The sequence below is a fragment of the Paralichthys olivaceus genome, chromosome 24 (genome assembly GCF_024713975.1).
Source record: "Paralichthys olivaceus isolate ysfri-2021 chromosome 24, ASM2471397v2, whole genome shotgun sequence".
Lineage (NCBI taxonomy): Eukaryota > Metazoa > Chordata > Actinopteri > Pleuronectiformes > Paralichthyidae > Paralichthys > Paralichthys olivaceus.
The window spans coordinates 600,909-627,241 of NC_091116.1; the positions used below are offsets into that span (position 1 = coordinate 600,909).

Here is a 26,333-nt window from a genome sequence, read left to right on the forward strand (position 1 = left end):
TGGAGTCACAGGGTGCTAATCAGGTTACACTGTAGGCTGGGACCAGTCTATCACATGGTTGATACACACACAGATTTCCATGTTGCATTCCACCATTCAAGATAGAGCAAAGTAGAATGTGAGATAACATGTAATAAGATGTGAGGCAGTGACCTTTACCTTTGACCTGCAACCGCCAAATTCTTATCAGTCCATCTGTCAGTCAGGCCTAATGTTTGTACTAAATTTCATGAAAGTGCATCAAGGAGTTTTTAAGATATCGAGGTCACAAGAATGGGACGGACGCACTGACACCTGGAAAACATGACGCCTCCTGCCACTGGGTGTCGCCGGTGTTAAGACAAAGTGCCACATTCAAACAAAGATAAAAATAACATAAATGACCAGAATTTAAACAATTAGGATAAATAAAAAACTGAGGACAAAGACTTAAACTTTCCCTGCTCTCATTTTAAATTTTGAAACTAGCTCTGGTCCAGCTGCTTCCCCCTCCAGCGTCAGACCTCCCAGTGCTTTCTGGGTTTTGTAATCAGCGTGTGCAGCAAACTGCTTCGCGCTCCTTCATCGCCTCTGTGCATCCACCGCTTCTTGCTGGCAGAACAATAGCACAACAGCGTTATCTCGCAAGTTGCTGCAACTCTTTCAAATCTGCCTGTTTTTTCTTCTTTGCTTCACTCAAAGTGAAAAGACTGAGACTGATTTAAACAAGCCAAGATTCAAGGATCGCGACACGAAGCAGAAAGAGAAGATTTGCAGTATATTCCAAACAAGATTCTGTCTGTGATGGGAAATAAGATGTTAAGGCATAATGCATCAAAAAGGGATTATACATTATTTTTTTCTGCTGACTAATGGAGCAAAACTGCAGCCTTGTGTGAAATGAACTGATCAATGTGGTGCTTAGTATCGACTGAGGCTTGAATAGAACATTAAGGCCTTTAAATCCCAAACGGCACAAAGAATTTAGTTTTGTCTCATGCTTCATCTCTGCAAAAGATAAAAACAAAGCGCGTCTTCTTTTTTGTTTTGCTTCCAAACAGATCAGATAGATTTTAAAGAGAGAGAGGTTAAAGCGGCGGACAGAACCACACCTCTGCTTTTCTTTTCGGTGCTATGCGATTTCATTTAGTTTATTTGATGTCATGACGACACCAAAAACCAAAGCCCAGAAAATGATGCAGCATGTAATCCAGGTTCTACTCTAGTTTCATTAAGTTCAGGATCTCAGCAGATTTACATCCTTTCACGACATTAATCTGCTTCTGTATATCTCTGTGATGAATAGTCGACCCAGTAAGTGGCTGCCACCACAGCTACCTTTGGATGCAGATGATGCAGGAGTAGGAAAAATATAAACGTCTGTAATATCAGAGGTGGGTTATAAATATCAGTCTTCGTTCGGGATTGGGGGAGAGGGGTGAGGAGAGAGGGGGGACAAACTGAGGGGTGAAGGGAGAGGCAGTGGAGGCAGCAGGCATCCAGTAAGTCACTCCCTGAGTTAGTGACGGTGAGCTGAGGGCAGCAGTGGATTTAAATCATGTTGGTTCTCACCTCCTAAAGCTCTGCTGCCCCGGGGCTCCCTGAGGATGAGGAGGAGCGAGATGATGCGGAGGATGAGGATAGGGAGGAGGAGGAGGAGGAAGAGGGGGATGATGCTGAGGAAGAGGAGGAAGAGAGTTGAACAGTGGTGGGGCTTTCCTAAATCGGGGGAGGGACCGCCGGAGGGGGGAGAGCGGAGGCGCAAACCCTCCTCCTGATCCTACCTCCTCCACCTCCTCGCCCTGTCCTTCACGAGTCACGGTGGGGGGGCTGATGAATCGGAGAGCTGACTGGTTAGGGAAGCTGGCGAGACGGTGTTCTGATTGGCTGCCTGTTTTTAACTAAAGACACACAGAAAGGCAGGGTTGGGGAGGGGGGTTCGGTATCACAGGGAAACTGTTAAGATTAAGATTTGCTGTGGGCTTTGTAAGTGTAGAAAGTTAGAAGAGATGGAAACTATAAAAAATGAAACAAGGCGTCCACGATTGCAACTCTAGTCCAGAAAAATGTGTGGAAGCAGAAATGGGCCTACGATGACTTGTCATTATCCCCCGATGGGATGTTGTCGCACAATCCTACACACCGGAGCTTAGAGGTGAGTGAGGGACTGAAGGACGGGTATCTAATACCCAGAACCCACAGTGAGGAACACACAAGGAGGAGTTATGCTGAAATCAAACATTGTTGTTTCTGAGCAACTCCAGGGATCAACATCTGGTCTGACAGCTGTGCGGCTTCACACACAGAGATCAGTCCTTTATTGAAAAACCTGCGGTGAGACGGAGCACGATGTTCAGCTCCTCAGGAAGAACATGGTGATTTTGTGCTTTGGTGACTCATTGTGCTCGGACAAAAGATGTAAAAGTACCAGAAAACACAAAGTGAAATCAAGCTCTCTTCTTACGGTGTGAGGCAGCTGCAGTATGTCAATAAAAATCTGCGACTTAAATAAGACAATGTGGTCTATGTAGGATTTCCGTGATCTGCTTCACCAGTTTCCCATAAGCCCCAAAACCTGGAGGGTGGGTGTAGGATTCTTTTAGGCACAGCTCGTATGTCTTCTGCCTCGTTGCACAATTTTGAAACTCGCCGAAAATATCGAAACAACTACAGGGTGAAGATTTAGTAGCGATCCTGCAGCGTGGTGTGAATTGATCGGATGACTTTGAAAGTCCTGTAGTCATTAGCCGTCCTTGCTCCGTGCTGCATGGTTGTAAATGAAAAATTGCAGCTACCTTTATTACTGATCAATCATTTTATTGGCAGCGGAATACTGTGGCGGAAAACAAAGACCTAATAAGGTTGTGCTCGCTTTTTAAGCAGTTTATCTATGAATGATGTGCTGCTCCTCAAACACAAACTGGGTGTGTTGGTCTGAGAGTGTGTATTAGCTGTGTGCGTATGTGGTTTTACATTCTATTGTACGTTGTGCGTATAAAACTGTAACTTGTGCTTTTAGAGCAGGACGAGAGTATTCATAATAAAACACCCACTCACTCTGTGCTGAGTCGTATCCATGACTCTCAGAAAACACAGTGGGTGTCACAATCGCCCACATTTCATTTCGATATCTAAGCCGCTCACTCTGAGAGGGAAACGAGAGCCCTCACCTTGATTAGTGGGTTGATGACACCGACGTTGGCACTGGAGTTGAACACCTTGTTGAAGCCCGTCTCTCTGTTGACCAGCTCCAGCTGGTAGAACTTCTTATCATCCTGTAAAAAGACAGAAACATGGGACGGAGGACAATTGTTTCATTGCAGAGTGAGACCATAGACTAAAGACCAAAATATCCCAGGCTACGAACGCTGCCATCTTGCACATTCTCATCCAGTGATGGAGACTGAGATGTTGAGGATTATCGAACAAACAACCACATTCGCACATACAGACAATTTATTCTCCAGTTAACTAAACCCAATCTAGAAACAGGCCGACTCACCACCAGCTTTTTAACCAGAGCTTCTCTCTCGGTGACCATCTCTCTGAGCTCTGCTATGAGATGCAGGTCCTCCGGTCGACTCTCTCTGTTCCTCAGCTTCTCCTCCGTCCCCTCCAACCTGCACACGCAGACACGATTCATAAAGAAAGCAGCAAAGACAGACAAAGATTCAGATATGAGAATGTGTAAAGATGCAGCCTGTGAGATTTTAACACACGTTTCCTCCACTTACAGTATTTGCAGAGCAGTAATCTTGTCTTTCAGCACCTCCTGGGCCTTGTTGAAGTCGGCCAGCATGATTTGTGTTTCTCTGTGATGGAGGATGCTCAGCTCCCCCAGCTCCCTCTCGTGTCTCTTTGCAAAGTCTTGTTCGTGGGCCCTGCAGAGTAGACGGACAAAACTCATACAGCCTGTCCCAATAACTAGCTCGACTGTAATGTCCTGCCAGACTTTCAGAATATAACAAAAAATGTTCTTCTATTACTTCTCCCAGTCATATAAAAGATTTTTAAAAGTATGTTTTCCACCATTTCTGTTTCTTCCCGACACATACACAATCATTTATGTGCCTTTAGGGGCTTTACACGCACAAGTGTCTCATCATGGACATTACTCACTCATACATTTAATTTCCTGGTTGGGAACTGTGAGATTAACGCCATTTTTTCACTAAATTATAGATGACAACAAGCTGCTAGCAAAGCTCAGCTCGGAGCGGAGAGCACCGGGGACGTGTGCAGCTCTCCGCAAACGAAATGGTGCCCATGACTAATGTGTTAATGCAAAACTCTTCATGTAATCAGAGTGTAAGGAAGTAGTGACGAGTGTGTTGCATTCACATACTGCACAGAGCCCATGCCCCGGAGGATGGAGCCCCTGAATTGGGACACGGTCATGTGTGTTTTCCTGACAGGGACAGTCTAATGAATGATACAGACGAGTTGCATTATGGGTAGGGTAGGATCTGTGTTTCTGTGGCTTCACACATACTAGGAATTAAAGTCAAAGTATTTCTGATGCTTGGATTTAGACTATTCTGAGTCCAGAAATACAGTGTAACAGTAAACATCTGTATAACACATATACTTAGGTTGAATAAAATGTGTGTGCTGATCAGAAACAATGATTTTCAAAGGATGAACACTTCCCAAGATGCTGCTTTGAATCGTTAGATGTTCAGATGGTTATTCCTACATGATCTGAGTCATATGAAGATGAGGTTTCTGCAAAAACTGGGTCAGTTACTGTTGAGTCACAGTTTAGTTCTGCACAGTCGATAATAGCAGCAACATGAATGGGAATGTTTCACATACGATAAACACGTGTGATTTATTGAATGTGACGTACCTAATCTGATGGTTCGCCTCGCTGCGGACCCGCAGAACCTCTTTGCCCTTCAGCTCCAGCTCTCTGGTCAGAGTGTCGATGGTCTCATTCAGAGAATGGATCTCGTGGTCCAGATCGGTGATGCGGTTGCTACGGGAACACACCTCCGACTGTAGGTCTGACATGCGGACCAGGAGCTCTTGTTCCTGGAGAAAAAAGACATGGAGAGAAAATGACTGAGAAAAAAATCAGTTGTACGTGATAAAGATGCCAAAGAGAAGAATAAAGAGATGTTCAGAGTTACCTGCTGGTGGCTGTGCTCCATGGCCTTCTCTAGCTCCCGTTTGGCAACGCTGTTTTCTTTGAGGTGAATCTGCTTTACATGCTCGATGGCCGTAGCGTGGAGGTGGTTCAGCTCTGCGCGGAGAGACGCTGCCAGACACAGAAAAAGGGTGTAACATTGAGGAACACAATGGCTCCACATACAGAGACATTATCGCTGTGAGAAGACGCTTTGATAAAATCCATATGGCAGCATGTACAAGTGTTATTATCACTGAGGGTGAATCAATAAAGATGTACTGTATGATACATTATCCAACAGTAGTGGAACCTTTATTATCCCTTTTAAACTTCTTGAATTTGAGATTTCATTTCAAGGTTGGTTTAACATCAGAGGCAGCTGTAGAACTTGTCATATATTTCAACATATAGTTGAGTCATCATATCTTATATGAGAAAGCTGATCGTCATTTCTTCCTTTACTTACTTCTTTAATGCAACCTGCTGATTTAATCTCATTATTTTAGAAGTTATATTTCAGAATATAATTTAATATATAAATCAGTTCTTTTTTATGGATGCTCGTGTTTTCCTCCATTATTTTAACAGTCAAGAAATTTTACTCCACAAGGAATAAAACCTCAACACAGCAGGTAAAAACATAACCAGCTCCACCTCGGTGTCGGTGCATAAAATTCAATCACTACTTGTTAAACAATCTGCTTACTATTTACACTGGCACACCAGTGTGCATGACTTCTGCTGTTTTCAGGTTTGTTAGTATGGACGGGGATTATTACTGATACGCAGCTCATCTGGACTGAGAGAGTTAACACAATAGTGTGTTAGTGTGGCTGTAGCCTCAGGGAGAGAGGTTGTTATTATGGATGGAAACCTAATTACTACAAACAGAGACAGCCATGTTTTTAATGTGCGTCATCATCTACCCAGCTTGGCTTTCCCCTCGTCCTCAAGTTCAAATCGCAGCGTCTGCAGCTCCTGGTCGGACTGCTGTCTCAGGATGTCAAACGTCCTCCTGTGGGCCTCCTTCAGAGCGTGGACCTCCTCCCTCTGCTCCTGCTTCAGACGCTCCTCCAGTGCCTGGCAGCCAGCGGGGGAAGAAGAGATTAAAGAGGAGGTATAAAAGGTTACATCAAAACTAAACTTGTGGCGGGAGTAAAGTGTCAACACTGAAACCTGATTGGTGGTGCCTGCGAGGATGCTCTGACATATAATAATTTCAGCACTGCAGGAAAATTAAACCCTGAAGAAAAAACAATGCGCCAACATTAAACACGGCAGCTGTGTCCCAATTCCATACTAATTCCAAGCAGTTTTCGAGTATGTGAGGAGGCACAAAATTAAGAATACTTAAAACAGTGAATTGCCAAGTTAATCTTTCTGCTTATTGAGTGTGCTGCTAATGGACGTAAGAAAAAATAATAAGAATTAAATCTTTTCTCTATGTGAAGTTTATTCAGTAGTTGAGCAGCAATAAGTTCCTGCAGTTGTTTGTCTCTGCCAACCAGTGCAGTTTCAGTCTACATACTTTTTTCCAAGCTCATATGAGGTCACTGTGACCTTTTGACCTCTGAAATGTAATCAGTTCATCTCTGAGTCCAAGTGGACGTTTGTACAGAAGGATTCCCTGGTGGTGTTCCAGAGATATTGCGTTCAAAAGGCAAAAGATGTGTTTGCGACGTCACAGCAATCTTGACCCTTGACCTCGTACCTTTGACCACCAAAATCTATTCACTTCATCCGAGTCTAACTTAAGATTTGTACCAAATCTGAGTGTGTTCCCAAGATATCACATTCACAGGGCAGGTCACGGTGAACTTGACCTTTGACCACCAAATTCTAACCAGTTCATCCTTGAGTCAAACTCGACTACTGAACCAAATGTGAAGAAGTCCCCTCAAGACAAGAAAGACCTCTTAAAGACACCTAAATATGATCAGCGCCTGCAAATGTAAATATATGAGACAACACGATATCACCATCCTGCGTTCGTTTCAGTGTCATTTAACCAGGAAATTAGAGAAATTAAAGTAGATGAAGCGAATGACTGATTTAATTGCTTTATGAATCATTTACCTTCAATTAAATCTGCAGCAGGAATAAGAGCCGTTAAATTAAAACTAACAACATTAATACAACGGGAACACTTTTCTCCTTTAAAAGCTTGTCTTGTGTTGATACTTTTGTCTCTCACAGAAGCTCGTGACTAATACTGTGTCGCGTAAACACAAAGAAATTATTTGTTTTCTATAGAATAAATTGAGAAAATAACCAGGCTTCAGTGCCTGTCTGAAAGCAGCTTCTGTGAGTGTGTGTCTCACCCTGATCTGGTGTTGCCGGGCCTCCTCCATGGTGCTGAGGGCGCAGCAGTGAGCCTCCTGTAATCGATGCTCTCTCCTCTGATGCTCCCTCTGCATCTCTGCAAACACACAAGCACAAACAGAGACGTGAGCGCATATGGCGGCATCCATCAGGAGCCGGCGCGTTTCCATTCTGTTTAACAAGACGGTCGACATGGTGATCTTTTCACTCGCACAGCGGCGCGGGGCACACTGCTGAGCAGAACATGAAAAGGAAAGTGGATTGATCTTTCAACGCACCGTGCATCTTTGTGTCGTTGTGTTTTATTGCATCCCATTTTTTTGCAGTTCCTCTTCCATCATGCTGGGACAAATCCTGATTTGAGGACATGCTGCACATCCCATATAGTTTTACTAACAACCGTCCAGTATTGTAGCAGAACATATGCCAGAAAATGACCCTTGTTTTATAGGAGCATTAATTCTAATCTGAAAGGCTGCTTTACAATAAAAGTAACTCATGGTTCCATTCTCCTGAAAACTTATAATAAGAAGCAGCAGCAGCAGGAAAAGTCTTTTCTATGATTTTTTAATAGCACACACGAAAGGTGCACTGCTGTAAAATCACTGAATGGCTGCAATAGTCTCTAACATTTCACACAGTCATAGATATCAGTCCCCTCAATGTGCCTTTGGATCCAAGTCAAAGCTCATTCCCTCCAAATGGAAGAGGGCAGCTTACCTTTGAGTTGTTGGCTCAGCAGCTCTCTCTCCTGGTTGAACTGAGACTGCAGCTGCTGGAGAGCCGACTGCGACTGAGACAACTGCAGCTCCAGGGACTGTTTCAATAGAGAGATCTGGACAGAGGAAGAGTGAGAGAGGGAACAGGGAGGGTAAGGTAACGATTACTCAACGGCACCAGGCTTGTTTCAGAGTGGAATGGACTGATGGGATGATTCAAGGCGAAGATAACTAGAATTACTGCCGTGCTATCATATAGTTCTGCCAACCAGTGCGGTTTCAGTCTACAAATTCTGTTTCTTTCTATCTTTGTACAAGAGTGTGGAAAAAATCCTGTGTCAACCTTACACCTTTGATTTTTGATCAACCAAATCTAATCAATTCATCTCTGAGTCCGAGTTAACATTTGTACCAAAATTGAAGAAATTCCCTCAAGGCGTTCTTGAGATATCATGTTCATAAGTACAGGACGGACAAACAGACAACCTAAAAATGGAATATCTCTGCCCACTGGCTGTTATAGTAGTTTTTCTGTGCAGCAGCATCACATTAGTCTTCTCCTTCAGATTAATTTAAGAAAATATGCATCTCTGGAAAAAGAGCAACACACTCGAAATGCTGCTCTCACTTAATTAGATCAACGAAAAGAACATCATCGCACTTTCTTTGTATTTCCGGCGTCAGTCGCTCACATTCTCATGGATTGTTTTGGCTTCTGAGAGATAGTCTAGTTTTCTCTTTGACAGCTACTCACTGGTGGAGATACTGACAATATGGATATCAGCCAAACACTGTAGCTGGAGATTTCCCATCCTGTATCAATGAGCTGACAGCTTTCCAGACAACAACTGACAGCGCGCACAGCCAAGCAATATAAAGCCCACGTGCGTCAGCTTCATTACAGTGCAGAAAACTGCTTTGTTTCGAGGAGATATCGGAACTATTAGGGGTCTGAGTGGCTGTGAATGGCGGAGCTCTCTCACACAGGCGCCTCTGGTCTTCCACACGTCACTCTTCCTCAGGCTGCGGCACCTAAATCCCTGGCAGGATTTAGTGCTCGAGCAGTACTACATTAACCACTGTAAGGTAAGATGGATTTAAAATGAGAGAGATGGGAAGCAGGGCCGGGATGAAGTTTGTGGGGTTATGGATTTAAGAAGACCAGCAGCTGACCTGTAGACTTCATCCTCCCTTTTCTGTGTCCACGAACTGTCTGCTATGATTAGTCATCTTTACATTTACAGAAATATAAGTAGAAATGCAAGATTAAGTAAAGCCGCGTCAAACAGACCCTTGCCCCTCTGTGAATATCAGAGGCAATGGCTGGTGGTGGTCATGAAACCATGAAAACATTTCTGTTGCCAATAGGTGGCGCTATGACTGTAACTGAATAATGCATGTAGATGTCTTCAGGCCGGGACTTAATGAGGTGGACGTATCTTAGTTAAACTGTAGTGCATGTGTGAGATCACAATGCCATTTAACATCCCTTCACATGTACACACACACACACACACACACACACTCCATTTATTTTCTACTTAAGCTGCACATATAATCTTCGTGTCCATCACTGGTCTGATGGTTGTTTGTGTCAGATAGAGATAGAGATGGACACAAGAAGCTGAAATTCATAGCATTCATTTCAAACCTTGTCGTGAGCTACTTTTGTCACGGCTCGGGTAAAGAGTGGGTGGGTGCATCTGAAAAGTTACCACGCTGGCATCGGTGGATGCTGGCACCGGCTTGTCAGAAAGCGTTTATCCGAGGCCACCGGCTTCTTGGCAAAATCAGGACGAGCCTCTTTGAGGTTTCAATTGTGACTCAGCTGAGCTCTGAATTACCCAGGGGGCACTCTGCTCGGCACTGTCAGCCGCGTGAGCGTGAGTAGACGAGCGCCCGAGCTTTCAGCGCGGTGTTGAATGGTTCTCACTGTTGATACAACAGATCTTAAATTCCTGATCTGAGCAGCTGAAACAGGAAGCTTTTCTACCACCACTCGTCACAGAACTAGAACAACACGCATCAAGAACACATTTATTAGCCTCTAAAAGCAGATGATGTATGTGCATGTGACAGATAGTGCACCTGCCTGCACCAGGTGTTGGATGGAAAAACACAGCAGACTGTGCTCGATGCAGCCTGGCGTGCATGTGGTCCATACCTTATGCTGTAGCTTTTGGATTTAGAGATTTAAAAACCCTGTCAACCGAAAAGTAAAACACAGAACAGCCACAACAGCTCCCCGTGCTTCTCTCTGCTCTTTTTGTTTTGGGTAGTTTGTTCTCTCGGGCATCCTGTATTTGTTATTTTATCTGAAAGTTTCCCTGAAGTAGGTAAAAAATCTTCCTGACGTAACAAGCTTGTCAGTGAAGAGACGCTTTGAATAACTGTCTGCAAACCATTCCTCTTTTGTGCAGCAGAGGAAGTTTTAGAATAAAGGGGTCTGAGCTAAAATGCTTCTGCAGCCTCCTCCATTGTTGCTCCAGCACCGTCAGGATGAGTTACTATTGGAATGCTGCAAATTTGTGGTTCAAGTTTTCCTTCCGATCACAGAGATTCTCCAGGAATTCATATAATGTATTCCTTTTCTCATATTGATTTGAAACTCATTTCCGGTGCCATGTGAATATAGTAGATATATTTTAAAACTGGTTAAAATTAGTTACGTTTTCAGCGAAAGCAAACTAAAACCATGTCTTGATATAAAACAGCTACCAGCTCTGAACATGCACCTGTTACCTTTTGATAATTTACATCCTGGTGTGAACTGAGTCGTGCATACAATCATTTATAAGCCGAATATCTATTAAGGAAGTCCAAAGTGTGTGTTTCACCTGTTCCAGCAGGTCCTCCACCTTCCTCTGCCAGCCCTCTCTTGCCGCCATCATCTCCAGCTCTTTCTGCTGGGAGAGCTGAGTCACCGCCGCCTGCTTGTCGGATTCGTACTCCTCGGTCAGCTCCTCCTTTAGCAGACGCACCTCTTCCCTGCAGAGATCACAGACACAGTTTGGTGGAATTATCATTTATCCTGCCAGCATCCTCGTTCTGCTGCATTTTGTCCTGCTTAGAGGATATCTGTAAATACTGCACGCCTCAATTAGCTTGCTCCCTCCCTCGTTATTTTGTCATCCCTCCATTAATATCCATGAGTGTTTTTTGGCAAAACAAATTCCACTTGTTTCGCTGATAACAAGTGTGATTGTGACGGAGAGGGGGCGAGAGATGAACGAGAAAACAAATGGAAGGAGCAAAACATGACGGAGTGACACTGATAAGTTGTCAGTGTGAGATATGTGAGGACAGAGAGAGGATTTTTCTTGTCTTTTTCTTTTACCGCAGTGCATCCCTCCATCTCTGGTCCAGGTCGTCTGCCATCTTGTCCATCTTCTGTTTCTCCTCTGTTCTGATGGACATCACTCGGGCCTCATGCTGCTGTTTCTGAGTCTCGATCTCCTCCTGCAAACACAAACATGTACACAGACTTTAGCCAAAATGCTCCGCTGGTCCGTACCATCAGACTGCTTCATCTTTTTCATTCTTTTTCAGACTTTTTCCAGCCTTCGTTCCACCCTTCAGGCACCAGGATGTTTCTGGCTGACTGGTCAAAAAGCCATGGAAGCCCCCTCCACTCAAATCTTTCTTTTAAATCACTACCTGAGGACAAAAGTGTTAAGAAATTGATCACAATTTAGGTTGGAATATGGGAAATATGACCCAAAGTGTTGCTGAAAGAGTCCTGAGCCCTTAACAATAACAGAGAAAATCTTCTCAAATTTCCATCCCTGGCCAGATGCAGCACTTCAGTAGCCGAGAGTTGGGTGAGTCATCGTGTCCACATCCATGTCTATTTATAATGCCACAGCTACGGGCCATTTGTAAGGCGCAGGTTTTCGAGGCAGAAGCTAACTTCACCAGGTCACCCGTTTGCAGCTGCTCGAAAAGGCTCCGGGGTTGATCTGCTGACGACCTCATTAAAAAAGAAAAAGACCTGAGAGCTCTCGTGTTCGGCTTCCGGGAGGAAAGTTTGAGCAGTTTAAATCCAGACGAAAACTGTGTGCAAAGAGAGACAACTTTCCTTTTGGCAGAAGGTTGAAAAAAACTGTCAATCACGTCTCACAGAACCCTTGAATTCATTCATAAATATCCGTTTTTCATCAAGATCCATTTATTATTCTCTGAGATAATGTTAAATAATGTTAATGGCAAAATCTGGATCTGCACCAAGTTTGATGCAAATCCGTCGCCTAGTTTTGGTTATGCTGCCAACTATCAGACAAACAAACATTTCTGGACGGCAGGAGGAACTGAAGACACGTCATCCATCTTTATTTACAGTCAACCATTTCAACACACAAATATAAAAGCATGCACCTGACAATCAGCGATGCGTTATCGTCACAAGTGGAACAAAGACACAAAGACGTGTCTCTACACCGACTCTGTCTCTACGTGTTCTCGGTTCTTTCGGCGATCCTTTTAGAGCATAACGAGGTATTCAAGGGTTCATATCCCGCTGAACAATGGCTGGTCTAGATTGGAAGCGGCGCTCGGGCTGCGAGTGAAAGATACAATCCTGAGTCTTTTTATAGACGAGCTGGTGGGAAAAGCAAAGAGCGCCACTTCACAGTTTTATGTAATTATCAGCTCCTCATTCAGTCGCTCTGTCTGCTGCATCGTTCATCAGCCATCGCTCCGTCTTGTATTAGTCATTGGAGTTTCTCATATATTTGACTTTTTAACCTCGTCTGTGTTCATGTTTGCATTGTCGGCTTATTATTGGATATTTAGTATTTTACAGCCACAGTGATGATTTCAATTGTCTTCATTGGGAGTTTTCAAAGTACTGTGGCTTTTTTACCAGTATTAGCAAACATTATTCTTAATATTAAGAGTAATAATAATAATAGTGATGATACAAATTAGAAATTAAAAAAAGATTCAGCCAATTTCAGACACACACTCTTCCTGCGTCTCACACCAGCTCTTCAATCTCAGGACCACTCAACTCATAATAGGCTCATCATCATGAACTCACAGCTGGCCTTGCATTCTTCTCCAACCCTGCTTTCACAATGTCCTCTCCCAGCCCTCCATCCTTCCATCCATCCGTCTATATTCTCTTCTATTCCATCCCTCCTTCCTTCTCTCTTTCTCATTTCCTCTGTGTGCCTCTGTCCCTTCCTGACATCACCAACATTAAGCTTAAAGACAGTTGAAGAGTTGAATTGGATTGGCCGGCAGGTTAATGCTCGGCTGCGGTGTGTGATTGACACACTTGCTGGCTGACTGTCACATTGAATGACTAAGCAAAGACTAACAGAGTGGGTGACTGGCTGTCTGTAAAGCTCCCTGATCACCTGAATGAATAGACGGACAGCATCTTCCAAACACTATTATTTATTTACTTTACCCAGGATCCCATTTGAAAACCACTTTGCTCAACTGAATACGGAACAGAGTGTTGATACGGACAGAAATCTGTTGTGGTTGTGCATGGTCCTATTGGCAGTCTGGGGAAAAAATAAGGGTTTGGTTGAAATTATAGAAAACCTGTCGGGTTCAGGTTGAGTAGGGTTCGATTTTTCTGGATTAGGACACATTTTGATATGGAAGCTTACCCACAATCCAACAGTTCGTGGAAGGATAACCCTTGTAACCATTTAATTTACAGCTCAAATTCTAATAATTCCACCAGTTTCCTCACCTGTAGGTCAGTGAGCAGGTTACTGGTCTCTCGGACTCGGGCTCTGGTCGCATCCAGTTCTACCCTGAGTTTCTCCTGAGTCTCCTTCAAACAGCTGATCTGCGTCTGAGCCGAGCCCAGGTTCTGCTGCCCCTCCCTCACCAGCTCCTGGAAGTGGGACACCTGAGGGGGTCGCCAGAGGTTTAGAACGTAGAATGAGATTGATCATGTTTTCAAGAAGAGCCGACCAAACTTTTCGTACCTCCTGGTTGGCCATGTTGAGTTTGGCCGAGAGCTCCTCCTTCAGGTTGTCCAGTTGCTGCTGGAGACGGTCCCGCTGCTCCTCCAGCGACAAACGCTTGATCTCAAACTCCTGACTCATTTTCTGCAGGAGCAAAAGGAGGAAGTGGAGGGATGGATTAGCAGAAGAGGAAGGACAGAATGGATTGATTAGAAATTCTGGCAAGGTTTTAAAACTTTATATTCCAATACCTTGCCTTACAAAGAACCCATTCATGTACTTGCAAATAAGTGTGTTTATATTAAAGCATGATGACCCTTTTGCAGTAACAGGAATACAGTTCCAAAGGAGTTTATAGCGAAATACCCTGAAAGTATAATCTTTAAAAACGGAGGAGAGCGTTGGGAAGCCACAGAACAGTAAATCCCATTTGTGCCTTAATATAGTGTCGTGGCAGCTGCTGGGTGTGTAGCATGGCCGCTGAATGAGGGAGGGACACGTGGGTTGTCATTTCAACTTAAAAGGCCATCTAGTGAAAACCAACCAGTTTCTATAATCCTTACACCACAGCAAGAAAGCCTTTCTGGGCCACTCGGAATTGATCTTGTGAAATTCCCCTTTTCTTCCTATATTTAGACTATTTCTCTCGTTTCTATTCATCCCTCGCTCTGAAATCTTTGGTGGATATATCTTATGAAATAAAAAGTCATTGTGTTCTGTTGCAGCAGTTTAGTCACACTCCATAAACAGCACAGCATCCAAAGACACTACTTTATTCTTTGCTATTTTCTTTTTACTGTAACAAGAGTAGAATAGAATTACCATTCTGTGATTGTACGCCTCCAACGAGTGCAGTTTCAGTCCACACACATTTATCTCCAGACTCATATAAGGTCACAGTCACCTTTCACCAGTTCTGTCGTTTTCTCTGTTTCACCCGAGTTGTCGTCCTGCATCATCTTTAATTTCGCTCCCAATAAAAACAGAGGTTTCTCTAAAGATGAAGCACAGCACTGCTCCGGCTTACATAATATCTCCTTTCTTCACCTCCCCCTCTGTAATTCCTTCTCTCCATTTCTCTTCCTTTCTTTCAGGGGATCTATAAACACACACCCACATGCTCTCTCTCTCTCTCACACACACACAGCGCTGTCACTTGGCTTTGAGGCAGGGTTTAATGTCAATGAAAAGCAGTCAATTAGCAGTCAGCTTCAAACAGCATTGAAAGTTGAGACATGATGTGAAAGAGAAGACATATGGGGATACACACAGAGAGAAAAAAAATGTTTAAAACTTGAGAACTGATACAGAAAATATGTCTTTATTTTAGCTGGAATTTTAAAGAAATAGTTTTGGAGAAAATAAACGTGAATTACGTTGAGTGCAGGTGGAGCCACATAAGCATGAATAAATGAGTTATAATGCACTGTAAATCAAGCGCTCCTCCTCACCTACTGTTCTATGGCAAAATAATACTATTGTTACCCAATCAGATGACAGGATCCACTCTTAAATGTTCCCGCTTTCTTTAACATTGCAAGATTTGTGTGTATTTTGCCATTTTCACTGAATAAAACCTGGGTCTTGATGAACAAAATTTGTTGAAACTTGAATTAATTCAAGACGACTGTTGGGCCTTGGTGGAGGTAAATTACGCTCTGTTCTAGTTTGAAATATTGCCAAATGATTTATGTTGTTTCTTTTCACTGTGGTACATTCCTCAACTACTGGAGTACCCATCATGCTCAGCTCTGAATGGCTGTAGCTGTGAGTCAGGGTTTAGTTTCCCTCCTACGTCGATGTCACACTTTCATCTGCAGAAATCAGCCGCATTGTTGACTGATGATTTTCCCAGGGTGCAGCGTGAATGGTGGCAGCTGCTCACAGCCCACGCCGACCGAAAAATGGCGGCACACTGAGGCATCAAGTCGCTTCCTCCTTCCTGCTTTAAACTATTTGTTTTTCGGTAATGCGACGTTGTAGCTGGTGAACGAATCAGGGTCAATTAATTTAACCTGCCTAATTTGATTACGTTCTTCTTGCTCCTTCGGCAACGAGGACATTGGTATTCCCGCTGCGCAGCAACTTTGAACTCAAAGACGGAGGACGGAGAAAGAGGAGAAAAAAGAAAAGCCTGGAGGATGAAAGAGAGGGGGGGCATTTGATGAGAAAATGAAGGACGCACAGTGAAATACAGGGAGATAGTGATGTTGTTTCCACGTCTTAAGTCTTAATGTTGACCTAATTAAATGTGTGCAGTCACTCGAAGGGGGGTGGCTCTCTTTTCTTGGAGATACATATTTTTTTAAACAGCCCAGGACACTTGCTCCGAGGAGGGAATTTAATTGAGAGAGAGAAAAAAACCCTGAGAGCAACATCCCGCTGTGTTTTGTCGTAATTAATGTTTTATTCTAAGAAATTTGTCACTTCACTTTTGGCCCTTTTCTGTGTTTTCACCATTGGGGTCCATATATGTAAATATATAGAAGGTTAATAAATGTACTACTACGACAAATACAAAATCTCCGGCTCCCTCTGCTCCTGTTTTTTTAAATTGAGAGAAGAGAACAGCTCGAGCTGAGCTTGTGATTTTTTTTGCACTGACAGAGGGTTTGACGCATTCACAGCAGTGAGTAATATATAACACAAAGAAAACACAGTGTGTGATTCTATAAGAGCTAATCTGTATTTTATCAAAAATGTTTGTACTCACCGTCATGAGGAGATTCTTCTCCTCCTCCTTCTCCTGCTGGGCTTCCTCCCTCATGGCCTGGTGCTTCTCCTCCATCTCCTCCAGCGCTCGGACCTGCGCCTCCCTGTAGCGCAGCGTCTCCTCCTCGTAGTGCGCCCTGAGTCTGGAGAGCTCCTTCTCAAAGCCCTGGTGCTCCTCGCGCAGAGACTGAGGAGGAGAGAAGAAGCCTGCTTTAGTGAGCTTTGAGTCCAAACTGGAATTGTGTGGATAAAAACAAAAAAGCACCTGCTCTAGTTTGACCACTTGTTGTTTGTGCTGTTCGTTAGCAGCTTGGCTCTGGTTGAGCAGCGCCTCCCTCTCCTCCTCCAGCCGGCTGATCTTCTCCTTCAGCCGACTCTGCTCCTGGTCCAGGTTCCTGATGGTTGCCTCGTGGGACATCTGGGTGGCCTGCAATGAGCCGATCTGACCTGGGAACAGTCACATCCAACTCATTCAGCACATTTGGCATCGTAATGACTTCACAGCTGAGACGACAGAACAAACAGAATCCCAGCTTTGTGTTAAGCTGTTCATACGTTCCTCTGAGGAAGGAACACAGCTTGTTAAACAGCTAGAAAACTGGTACATGACAAACAAGAGGAAAGAATGGAGAGGGAGCAGATGTTTCAAAATAAGCCAGAGGAGAGTTTACATGACAAATGTTCATCTTGTGAATGGATTATGAAAGGTTTAATCCACAGCTTTCTAAGTGAACAACATTTTTTTTCCAAACAAGAAGCGCTCTTTTGCTGAATGTTCATGGAAACGGGGCTCCGCGTGGACACAGAGGGCGTCTTCAGATCTGCAGGATGTGGAGGGTAATGTGTCGACAGAGCTTCTTCAAGAGTTGGAATCCACAAAATATAAGAATAGATGACAGTGGAAAAGGAAACTTTGCCTCTTTGTATTGTTACAATGTTGAGAGTATATGAAGTTACTCCTTTAACACATCAAGTCACATCTGTGACCATTGAACTGAACAGAAAATGAGTCTCTTACTGGCTTTGTGGAGGATTTCAGTTGCCTGCTGTTGCACTCGCTCCCTGCTGCCCTCGAGTTCATACTCAGTGTCCTTCAGCTGCATCACCCAGATCTCTCCGTCCTGGATGGCTTCTTCCAGCTGCTTGTGCAGGTTCTGCCACATACACACACACACATAAACACTTCCTAAACACAAATATCCAACAATCCAACATTATGTGGGTTTTAACACCCAGTCATATTTCTCCCACCACAGCCTGGAGTCACATAAACCTCTCCAGCTCGTCCCACTCAACAGATTTGCCTGCAGGACCATCAGCTCACACCACATTAGATTTCCCACTTTTTTTTTTTGCCCCAGAGCTTTTACTTTTATCTGTTTTCAGCAACATTTGTTCATCCAATTTAGCCCAAATGTAACGAAGAGGAGGCTCTCGTACTATTTGTGTTTGTTGGGAAATAATACAATAAATACAAGAGGAAATGGGTCCTAAGTAATAATCAGGTTTAACAAAACAATCTAAGAGAGTAAAACGTCATGTTCATGCATGGACACACACACACACACACACACACACACACACACACACACACACACACACACACACACACACACACACAAACACAAACACACACCTTGATTGTTCCCTCAGCGTTGGCCAGTGACGTCTGCAGCCTGTTGGTCTTGTCTCGGTTCTCCCTTGCCTCCTCCTGAGCTTTCTGGAGCTCACTCCTAAGCTTTGACAGTGAGCGCTGCAGCGCCGCATCCTGGGCCTGGAACTCTTTACGGAGCTCGACCTGGACACCAGCAGAATATGACCACGTTCACTCCGACACATAAAAAACCAAGACCATCAGTAGTGTGGACAGTAATATCAATATAAATCATTTACATTTATAGAAACATTTTTTAAGTTTGTAGATGACAAAATTCAAGAAAAGGAGAACAACATAAAACAGTGCAGTATTCCATTAAATAAATGCGGCTGCTTGTTTTCTACAGTGAGTCTGTGCTGGGGTTTCACCTCCGTCCTTTTCCAGGCCAGCAGGTTCTCAGTAGTGAGCTGGTGCGTCCTCCTCATGGCCTCCAGCTCTCGCTCGTAATACTCCTGAGCCTTCGCCAGCTTGGCTTCGTACTCCTCCACCAGACGGACCTTGTCCTTCGTTATCTCCTCCACCCTCTCCATCAACGCCTCCACCTACACAGACAGACAGATTTCAATGTCAGATGCCAAAACACATACTGGCTTCTGTGGATATTTAATAACTTTTTTATGCTTTAAAGGATTAGTCTTTGGGAAAGCTGTTATATTTTGGACAGTAAACAGTTGATAGGAAATAAAAAAATGGGAAGAAAATAAGAGGATGACATGCAACAAAGGTCCATGGTCCGATTTTAACCACTTCAAGTTTACATTATACTCAAAAGCCAAGTGCGCCACCAAAACAACCCTACATTTTTCAGTTTTCATGCCAGAAACTGAAGATTTAAAAAGCCTCTGACACAGCAGCTACCCCATCAAGTAACTTGTTGTATTTACTTCAATCCAAAGGTTTTGTCCTTCCAAAAAAGACACATCTATCTTCCTTTTCTCTCTCACTCTCAGCCCACCTCTTGTCTATGGAGCTCGGCCAGTTTCTCCTGGTCTTCAGTGGAGGTGGCGCTCTGGTTCTGCTGGTTGTTGAGGATTTCCTCCACCTCCTGGCGGTGGGTGGTTCTCAGCTCCTCCAGCGCTCGCCGCTTATCAGCCTCAAACTGGGCCTGAGCCTGGCTGAACGACCGCAGCTTCTCCTCAAAATCCCGACGCATCTCCTCCACCTATGAAACCACGAAACATTTTTCTATTTGTCCGTTGGAATCGTTGAATGTGTTGTTTGCCAATCTAATCTCTACCTGTGCCAAGCTAAATGCTCGCAGCGTCTCTTCAAAATCCCTCTGTTATAATTAGAAAAGAGCAGATGATTGAATTCCTTTAACTTACATGCCTTCACATAATTTGTGGTTTCAAAGCTACGCCTGCGAACGGCAGCAACAAAGCAACTTGACCGTGTTTGCTGTTACGTGAAAGAAATGAGACAGACAGGTTGAAAAAACGAGACATAAAAATGTGGCGTGAGATGTGATGATGTGCGACGCCAGCAGACTTTTGCTAAAGAGGCCGTCTCTTTAGTCAAACCGGGACGAGACAGTGTGAGGGCAGTGGCGGAAAGAGAGGGAGAGACGAGGGACAGGACCAAAGCGGACGCAGACCAATCCGGACGCAGATGGTGTGAGGATGAGCTGAGCAGGTTCAGCCTCTAGCTCATCGCAGCAAGATACACTTCACATGGTCATTTGCGCCCACTGCCATCAGACTCCACAGAAGCAAGCGTGTATGATGCTGTGTCATGACCTGATGTGATGCATGGCATGATAAAACATGATGTATGTAAGCACATCAGATTCAATTATCACTTTTTAATAGACTGTATATAAAGATGGGCGACTGCTCCCAATAGTGAAGACAAATCATCTTGACTGTGGCTGGCTGCAGCACAGGTCATAAACCCCGCCTCCTCTATGTTAGTGGATGGGACATGGACCAAAATAAAAAGTCAAAATATCATTTTTGTACAACAGGAGGAAGTGGAGACACGTCGTCCATCTTGAAATACAGTCTAGGTCTAACACATGTTACAATGATCATCCAAGCAAACAAATCCTGCAACACCTTCACTCAGCTGGAAAAATATGCCATAAATAACGTAAGTAACCTGCCACGTTTATGTAACAGGACATTTCATGTTAAGCTGTTGTCCAGATCAAAACTGGCTGATGGGAAACTACAGCTTGGCATGTGTTGTGTCTGAGTGGGACGCCACCGTTGATGAGAAATCACGTGGACATCCACAAAACCTCGGAGTAACAAGTGCTGCATATGAGAAATATATAACAATGCAAAAGAAGCAGTACACACACACTGGAGTCGCAGCTCTATTCAATCTTCTTGCTGGTAGAAACCTGATATTTTTGTTTTACGCATTGCTAGAGTGAGTAGTATTAAATATTTCATGAACTGGGCCTGGGAATCCCAATGAATCTCCAGTGTGTGTGTGTGTGTGTGTGTGTGTGTGTGTGTGGTAAAGACATACCTCTCTGCTCATAGAAACCACTCTCTGTGTGTGCTGGGCCTCGGTGCAGAGCTGGGAGTCCTCCATTCTCTGTCTGTACATCTCAAACTCAGCTAAAGCCTGACAGCGACAAAACATCACGACAACGGCATTACATTATATCCCACAATATCAACACAATCCAATGTTGTGCGGTTACGACTGTGTATAATATTTCACGAGAGTATTGGAAGCCGCGCAGCTCAGCTCAGATTGTAATTCACTTCACTAAAAGGCGGCTGATGACGTGAAGATAACTAAATCTGTAAAGCTCTACAGATGTTTCACAACACAGTGACCCAAGTGAAGCCCCCCCCCCCCCCATGGTGCCCAGCAGCAGTGAATGACCTGTCTCTTCATGTGTTCGTGAAGGTCCACGGATTCCTCCAGACTGGCCAGCCGCCGCCGCAGGTCCGCCTCGTCCACCATCTTGCTCTTGTACTGCATGATTTTGTCTCTGGTCTCTGTCACAATGTGTTGGACCTGGGCAGGAGAACACAAAACAGCCAACACCTTCACTGCTTGTGCAAAACATCTTCTATTGTACAAGATGCATTAGGGCCAATAGAAGCCGAAAAAGAAATTCGATTTTGAGAATGTCGTAATTTCACAACTTGACTCTCATAATCAAGTCGTTATATTATGAGAGTAAAGCTGTAAAATTATCAGAATTAATTTGTGATATTACCAGAATACATCAAGTTGTAATTTTAAAAAACAAAGTCATAATATTACGAGAATAAAGTTATAATATTACAAGAATAAGAGAAGTTGTAATTTTAAAATAAACTACGTCATAATAATAATAATACCATTTGCAATATTGAGAGAATAAAGTCAGATTTTTTTTCTTTAATAGCAACATATACTCTTTAACTCTAGTCAACATGGCCCTATTACTCCATCGTAATATAATGTGACCTAGAACGTCAATGATTTTGCTTCCTCACTTTAACATAGAGGATTTGCAGAGTGTAGGTGGGAACACAAGCTAACGGGACAAAACAGAGAAATAAATAAAAGTAGGTGCCAGAAAAATACTGCTGCCTCCAAGAAATGTGTCTTGGCAGCAGAGAAAAGTCCCACTCGCAAAATGTAACAGTTGAAAGCAACACTAATTGAATTACCCACTCAGAACACGGTACAGTAAAGCTGCTCTCTAAAAGCAATGACATCAACACATTTCAAATGGTTTCATATCAGCTTCGGTCTCCTGCGATGAACTTGTTGGTTTTAATCTGGAGCCAGATTTGTTTTACGACAGCGAAATCAGAGGAGAAAATCAACTGCAGAGTAAATAACAAGCATTCAGGACTCTGACTCTGTTGGTGGGTGGTGGGTGTGTTTGTTGGCTGTTACCCATCAACATCAATTATGATATCCAACAAGTGAATGAAGCTTTTTTCATACAAAAGATGCTGCGGCTTTATATTATTACAGCAGCAGCTCGCATGCGATGATTGCAGAAGGGTGATGGGTATAAAAATGAATTGAGTCTTCAGTCTCTAGATTGAACCCTAATTGAACACTTGAAGGAGTATTTTCTGTCAGGATTTAGACTAAATGCAAAGCAGCATTGAAGCTGTTCTGAAAAAACAAGTGTTTCCAGACATGAACTCTGGAAAATGTTCGAAAATTGGGTCCAGAGTTTCCTTTTGCATGTGAAGAAAGTAGCAGAGGCCTGTGTATTCTCACAAGGGCTCACGCTGACATTTTTACAGGGGGTTCGCAGTTTCTTCGTTATGCTGCCTTAATGGAAACGCCTGATTTATTTTCTTAGCCAATGTGTTTGCAAGTTGAGAAGTTAAGATTTTAGGATCTGCGTTTGCTGTGTGTGCACAATGCAGAGTCGACCTTGCTCCCTGCAGGCGGCTGCAGACAGCATAAAAATCAGGTCAGTCTTGACACCCAAATTGCACTGTGCCGCTGAATCACCCACTGGTGCACAGCAAGAGTCCCTTAAAAAATTAAACATGCAAAGGAAAAGACTCCTTCAGGAAACCAAATATCCCCACGGAAACCAGTGATATATCAATGGCTTGAGGAGTAAAATGAACTTTCTATGTCATGACAAGTGATTTCTGGAGTAGTGAGAAAACCTTTGACCGTTTAAAGATGTTTGAAAGTGACATATTCTCCGGTGCTGTAAACATTCATAAGCGTTTGAAATGCTGTGACGTCCGTACCTCGTCCTCGTGAGCTTCTTTCAGAGACTCGATTTCTTCCTCGTGCTCGTCGTTCTTGGTGTTCAGAGCGTAAATAACCTGGAGACAGGAAGAAGAAGAGACGGCAGAGTGAACATGGGAGAGAGAGAGAGAGAGATCGCTCTGATGAACTGTTTCTATATCAGATCAATAGTTCTGAAATGACGCTCAGCCCTGCAACAAAATGAATATCAGTATCGTCAAGAGAGGAGAGGAACAGGTTTGATTAAAGAGAAGTGTTATCCACAGACAGAGGATGATGCTTCGTATCAATTTTCCTGAGTGTTTTGTGTTTGTCTCATTTTTCTTCAGCGTTTAAACTGTAAAAAAAGCCAAGATAAGTCCGATATAGTTTGGATCAGGCAAACCTAAAAAGAGAGAGAGAAAGCCCAGCTGCTCATATTGAATAAAATTATAAAGAATATTAATATAACAGGAAAAAAAAGAAGGTTTTCTTATCATTTTCTCTGTCTACATTTTTTTGCCCTACATATCATGTCTCAGTCGGCACAAATACTAACTTTCAGTCTCATTTTGTCTCGTGTCTGATCACCTGTGACCACCGCGGGCTGTGGCACACACAAAGAAAAACAAATAACATCTTGTCAGTCATGGCTGCTCCATCCACCTGGATTAGGAGTTGGTTTTAGAAGTGCAGGAGGAAAATGATATGCAGCTTTAAAAAAAAAAAAAAAAAGCTTCAGCAAATTGAAGCCCCTGGTGAGCAGCTAATATGGTCAGCTTAATTACAGCCCCGCCAGCGTCACAGCAACAAGATCCACGGTTTGTTGCATTTGTTGTTAAAACCACAAATAACATTCACCTATTTCACTAACTTCTCTCTGCAGCCGTAAGTACGTAATTAATGTTGCACAAATAAAACATAGTGAAACTGGTAAGTACTGAGAGCGGTGAGGAAGATTTTACTCTTTTATTTTGTTTAGTTTATTCACCTCAGCACCACTGCAGGAACCTCCACAGAGAGAAATCCCAGTCAGGTAGATTTCTGTTCTCCGTGAGTGTGAGCCTTTGATTCGCGGCAGTGAGCCAGCTATAGAAATGTTCCTTCAATTATACATGATTATTTTAATAATGCTGCTGTGCCTGCCGCTTTTCATCTCTCTCTCTCTCTCCTCTCCCTCTGCTCTCACTCTTTTTATCTCTTCCTCTTTTTGTTCTTCTTGTCCTCCTCTCCTCCCCCTTCCCTCTTCCTCTCTGCATCTCGAAGGGAATTAAGATACTTTGCGTTGCTATTTGAGTCTCGAACACATAAATTAGCCGGATGTATTTTTACATTGTCGAAACATGGCTCTATTGCAAACTAAATTCTGCATTATCGTATATATATATGTTCATTAACGGACTGGAACAATAACAAGTGTACCTACAATACCTGTGTATATTTGAATGATTATATAGTATTTGTTTTTAAGACAATTGATTACCTTGACAGCTCTGAAGCTCAGCCGATTTCAATCAATACTCAGGTTTCAAACTTAAATCCACATTTTTATGCACACTGCGTTTAAAAGACAGCTGTCAGACGCATGATTTGATTTCGTCGACTACAGATGAATCATGCAGTGAGATGTGTCGCCTCCACCGTGCCGGAGCTGAATGTGTTGTAACAGACTTTATTGACATCTGTCAAGAGGACAGGTGAGAGCTGACAAGCCGTGACAAGCTGATTACTAGTCTCAGTGGAGACGTGTGTGTGTGTTTTAAACAGGTAAACACAAGTATGTGTATCTGAAACACAGCAGTTATAATTTGAACATGTACATCGTGCCCCAGTATTTGTTTTTCATGTAATTTACCTCTCGGCTCATCCCCCACAAGCAGACACATGAAAGTGAAGCACAGCTTGCGTACGGTCTTCCCTGGATGTGACTTGCTTCACAATAAAATGAAAGAAAACGGAGAGAGTGACAGCTAATAGCTTCTTCCTCCTTTCTTCTATGCTGTGGAGGGTTTCACAGGCTCCAATCAAACCGAGCCTGAAGGCGACACAGCAGCCTGCAGCGACGCAGTCACACTCAGAGCTGGAAAAACAGCAGCAAGACATCCTGAACGGCCTTTGTGCACCACTGTTCCTGTTGCAACTAACCTCTTTCTATTGGCTTGGTGTGAAAAGCTTCCTCTTGTGGTTGTGAGATAAATGATAAATAATGTCCAAAAATCAAGCCAAAATATTCTAGATATGAAGGACAAAACAAAAAAACTTTCAGGAGGATGACAATGGTCTTTTCACGGAGGTGTCTTTTTTCTTTTTTCCTGTAATATTCATGTTCCTCATAATTTATATTTAATGGGAGGTAAAATCCCATCTTTCTCTTTCTGTCTCATCACTGTGGGCATTTGACGACACATCACCTCTTCCTCCCTCTATCCACAGGGGAATCTATGAATTCCTGGATATGAACACTGCCATGTTGCACCAATGCACTTGAACAAATCGTGGGTCTCAACCAATCGGACACATTTACATTTGGAAACATAAACTGTAAATAAAGATGGACGGCGTCTCTCCACTTCTGCCCACAATCCAGAAATGAAGCCAAAATATCCTGGACAGGAACGCTGCCATCGTACAATGATGATTCTCACTTTCTGAGTTCATTTATATCAACAACCCAACATAGCAAAATCCCAAATGAAGCCAGGACGTCAAATACAGAATGAGGAACGATGGCGAAAATGACAATGAGGAGACACAGGAGGGTTTTCTACTGTCGATCGCTTTTGACTGAGCCGCAGACTAAAGGTCGCGAATGTCTGTCGAACAACTGCAGCATTCTCCTCCGACAAAACTCTATTGCTGTGCTCTCATCCCTTTCACAGGATTAGCATCATATTCGCTAATTGAAGGATTAATGAGGCCTCGTTCTCGTAGGTGCTGTAGTCTTAATGGGATCCCTCTGCATTTTCCAGCACGAAGTGGCAACACAGTCTCCGTTATCAATCAGATGAGGCACACTGATGTACTGTTTTCTGTGTCCTCGCTGTCGTGGTGGAAAAGCACTTTGCATCTGTTCCTGATTTTTGTCATTTCAAGGACACACGCTCCTCCCTGAGCATCACAACACCGTCATGAAAAGTGCGATGGCACACCGAGCCTCTCTGAAAGGAGGAAACAGTGTTTCCTGTGATCCATAAACAAACAGAGAGGAGACCTCCTCGGGCACCTGC

At 43.5% G+C, this 26,333-nt stretch overlaps 1 protein-coding gene across 3 annotated transcripts in view; it reads right to left on the bottom strand.

Moving 5' to 3' along the window:
* Positions 1-26,333, bottom strand: part of LOC109640107 (protein FAM184A-like) — a 34,258-nt gene that overhangs the window by 3,749 nt on the left and 4,176 nt on the right. Inside the window, exons 2-23 of one of the 3 annotated variants that reach the window (XM_069521349.1) lie at positions 23,127-23,204; positions 21,289-21,423; positions 20,923-21,021; positions 19,403-19,609; positions 18,816-18,989; positions 18,427-18,588; positions 17,809-17,944; positions 17,056-17,237; positions 16,792-16,977; positions 14,100-14,222; positions 13,859-14,020; positions 11,489-11,610; positions 10,989-11,139; positions 8,153-8,267; positions 7,432-7,529; positions 6,037-6,190; positions 5,112-5,239; positions 4,829-5,013; positions 3,714-3,860; positions 3,482-3,599; positions 3,150-3,254; positions 1,552-1,880 (exon numbers count right to left, since the gene is read on the bottom strand). In XM_069521349.1, the coding sequence (XP_069377450.1) occupies positions 1,552-1,880; positions 3,150-3,254; positions 3,482-3,599; positions 3,714-3,860; positions 4,829-5,013; positions 5,112-5,239; positions 6,037-6,190; positions 7,432-7,529; positions 8,153-8,267; positions 10,989-11,139; positions 11,489-11,610; positions 13,859-14,020; positions 14,100-14,222; positions 16,792-16,977; positions 17,056-17,237; positions 17,809-17,944; positions 18,427-18,588; positions 18,816-18,989; positions 19,403-19,609; positions 20,923-21,021; positions 21,289-21,423; positions 23,127-23,204 (3,296 nt within the window). Of the gene's footprint in view, positions 1-1,551; positions 1,881-3,149; positions 3,255-3,481; positions 3,600-3,713; positions 3,861-4,828; positions 5,044-5,111; positions 5,240-6,036; positions 6,191-7,431; positions 7,530-8,152; positions 8,268-10,988; positions 11,140-11,488; positions 11,611-13,858; positions 14,021-14,099; positions 14,223-16,791; positions 16,978-17,055; positions 17,238-17,808; positions 17,945-18,426; positions 18,589-18,815; positions 18,990-19,402; positions 19,610-20,922; positions 21,022-21,288; positions 21,424-23,126; positions 23,205-26,333 lie in introns of all 3 variants that reach the window. The other 2 variants (XM_069521350.1, XM_020103931.2) reach the window with 2 other exon arrangements.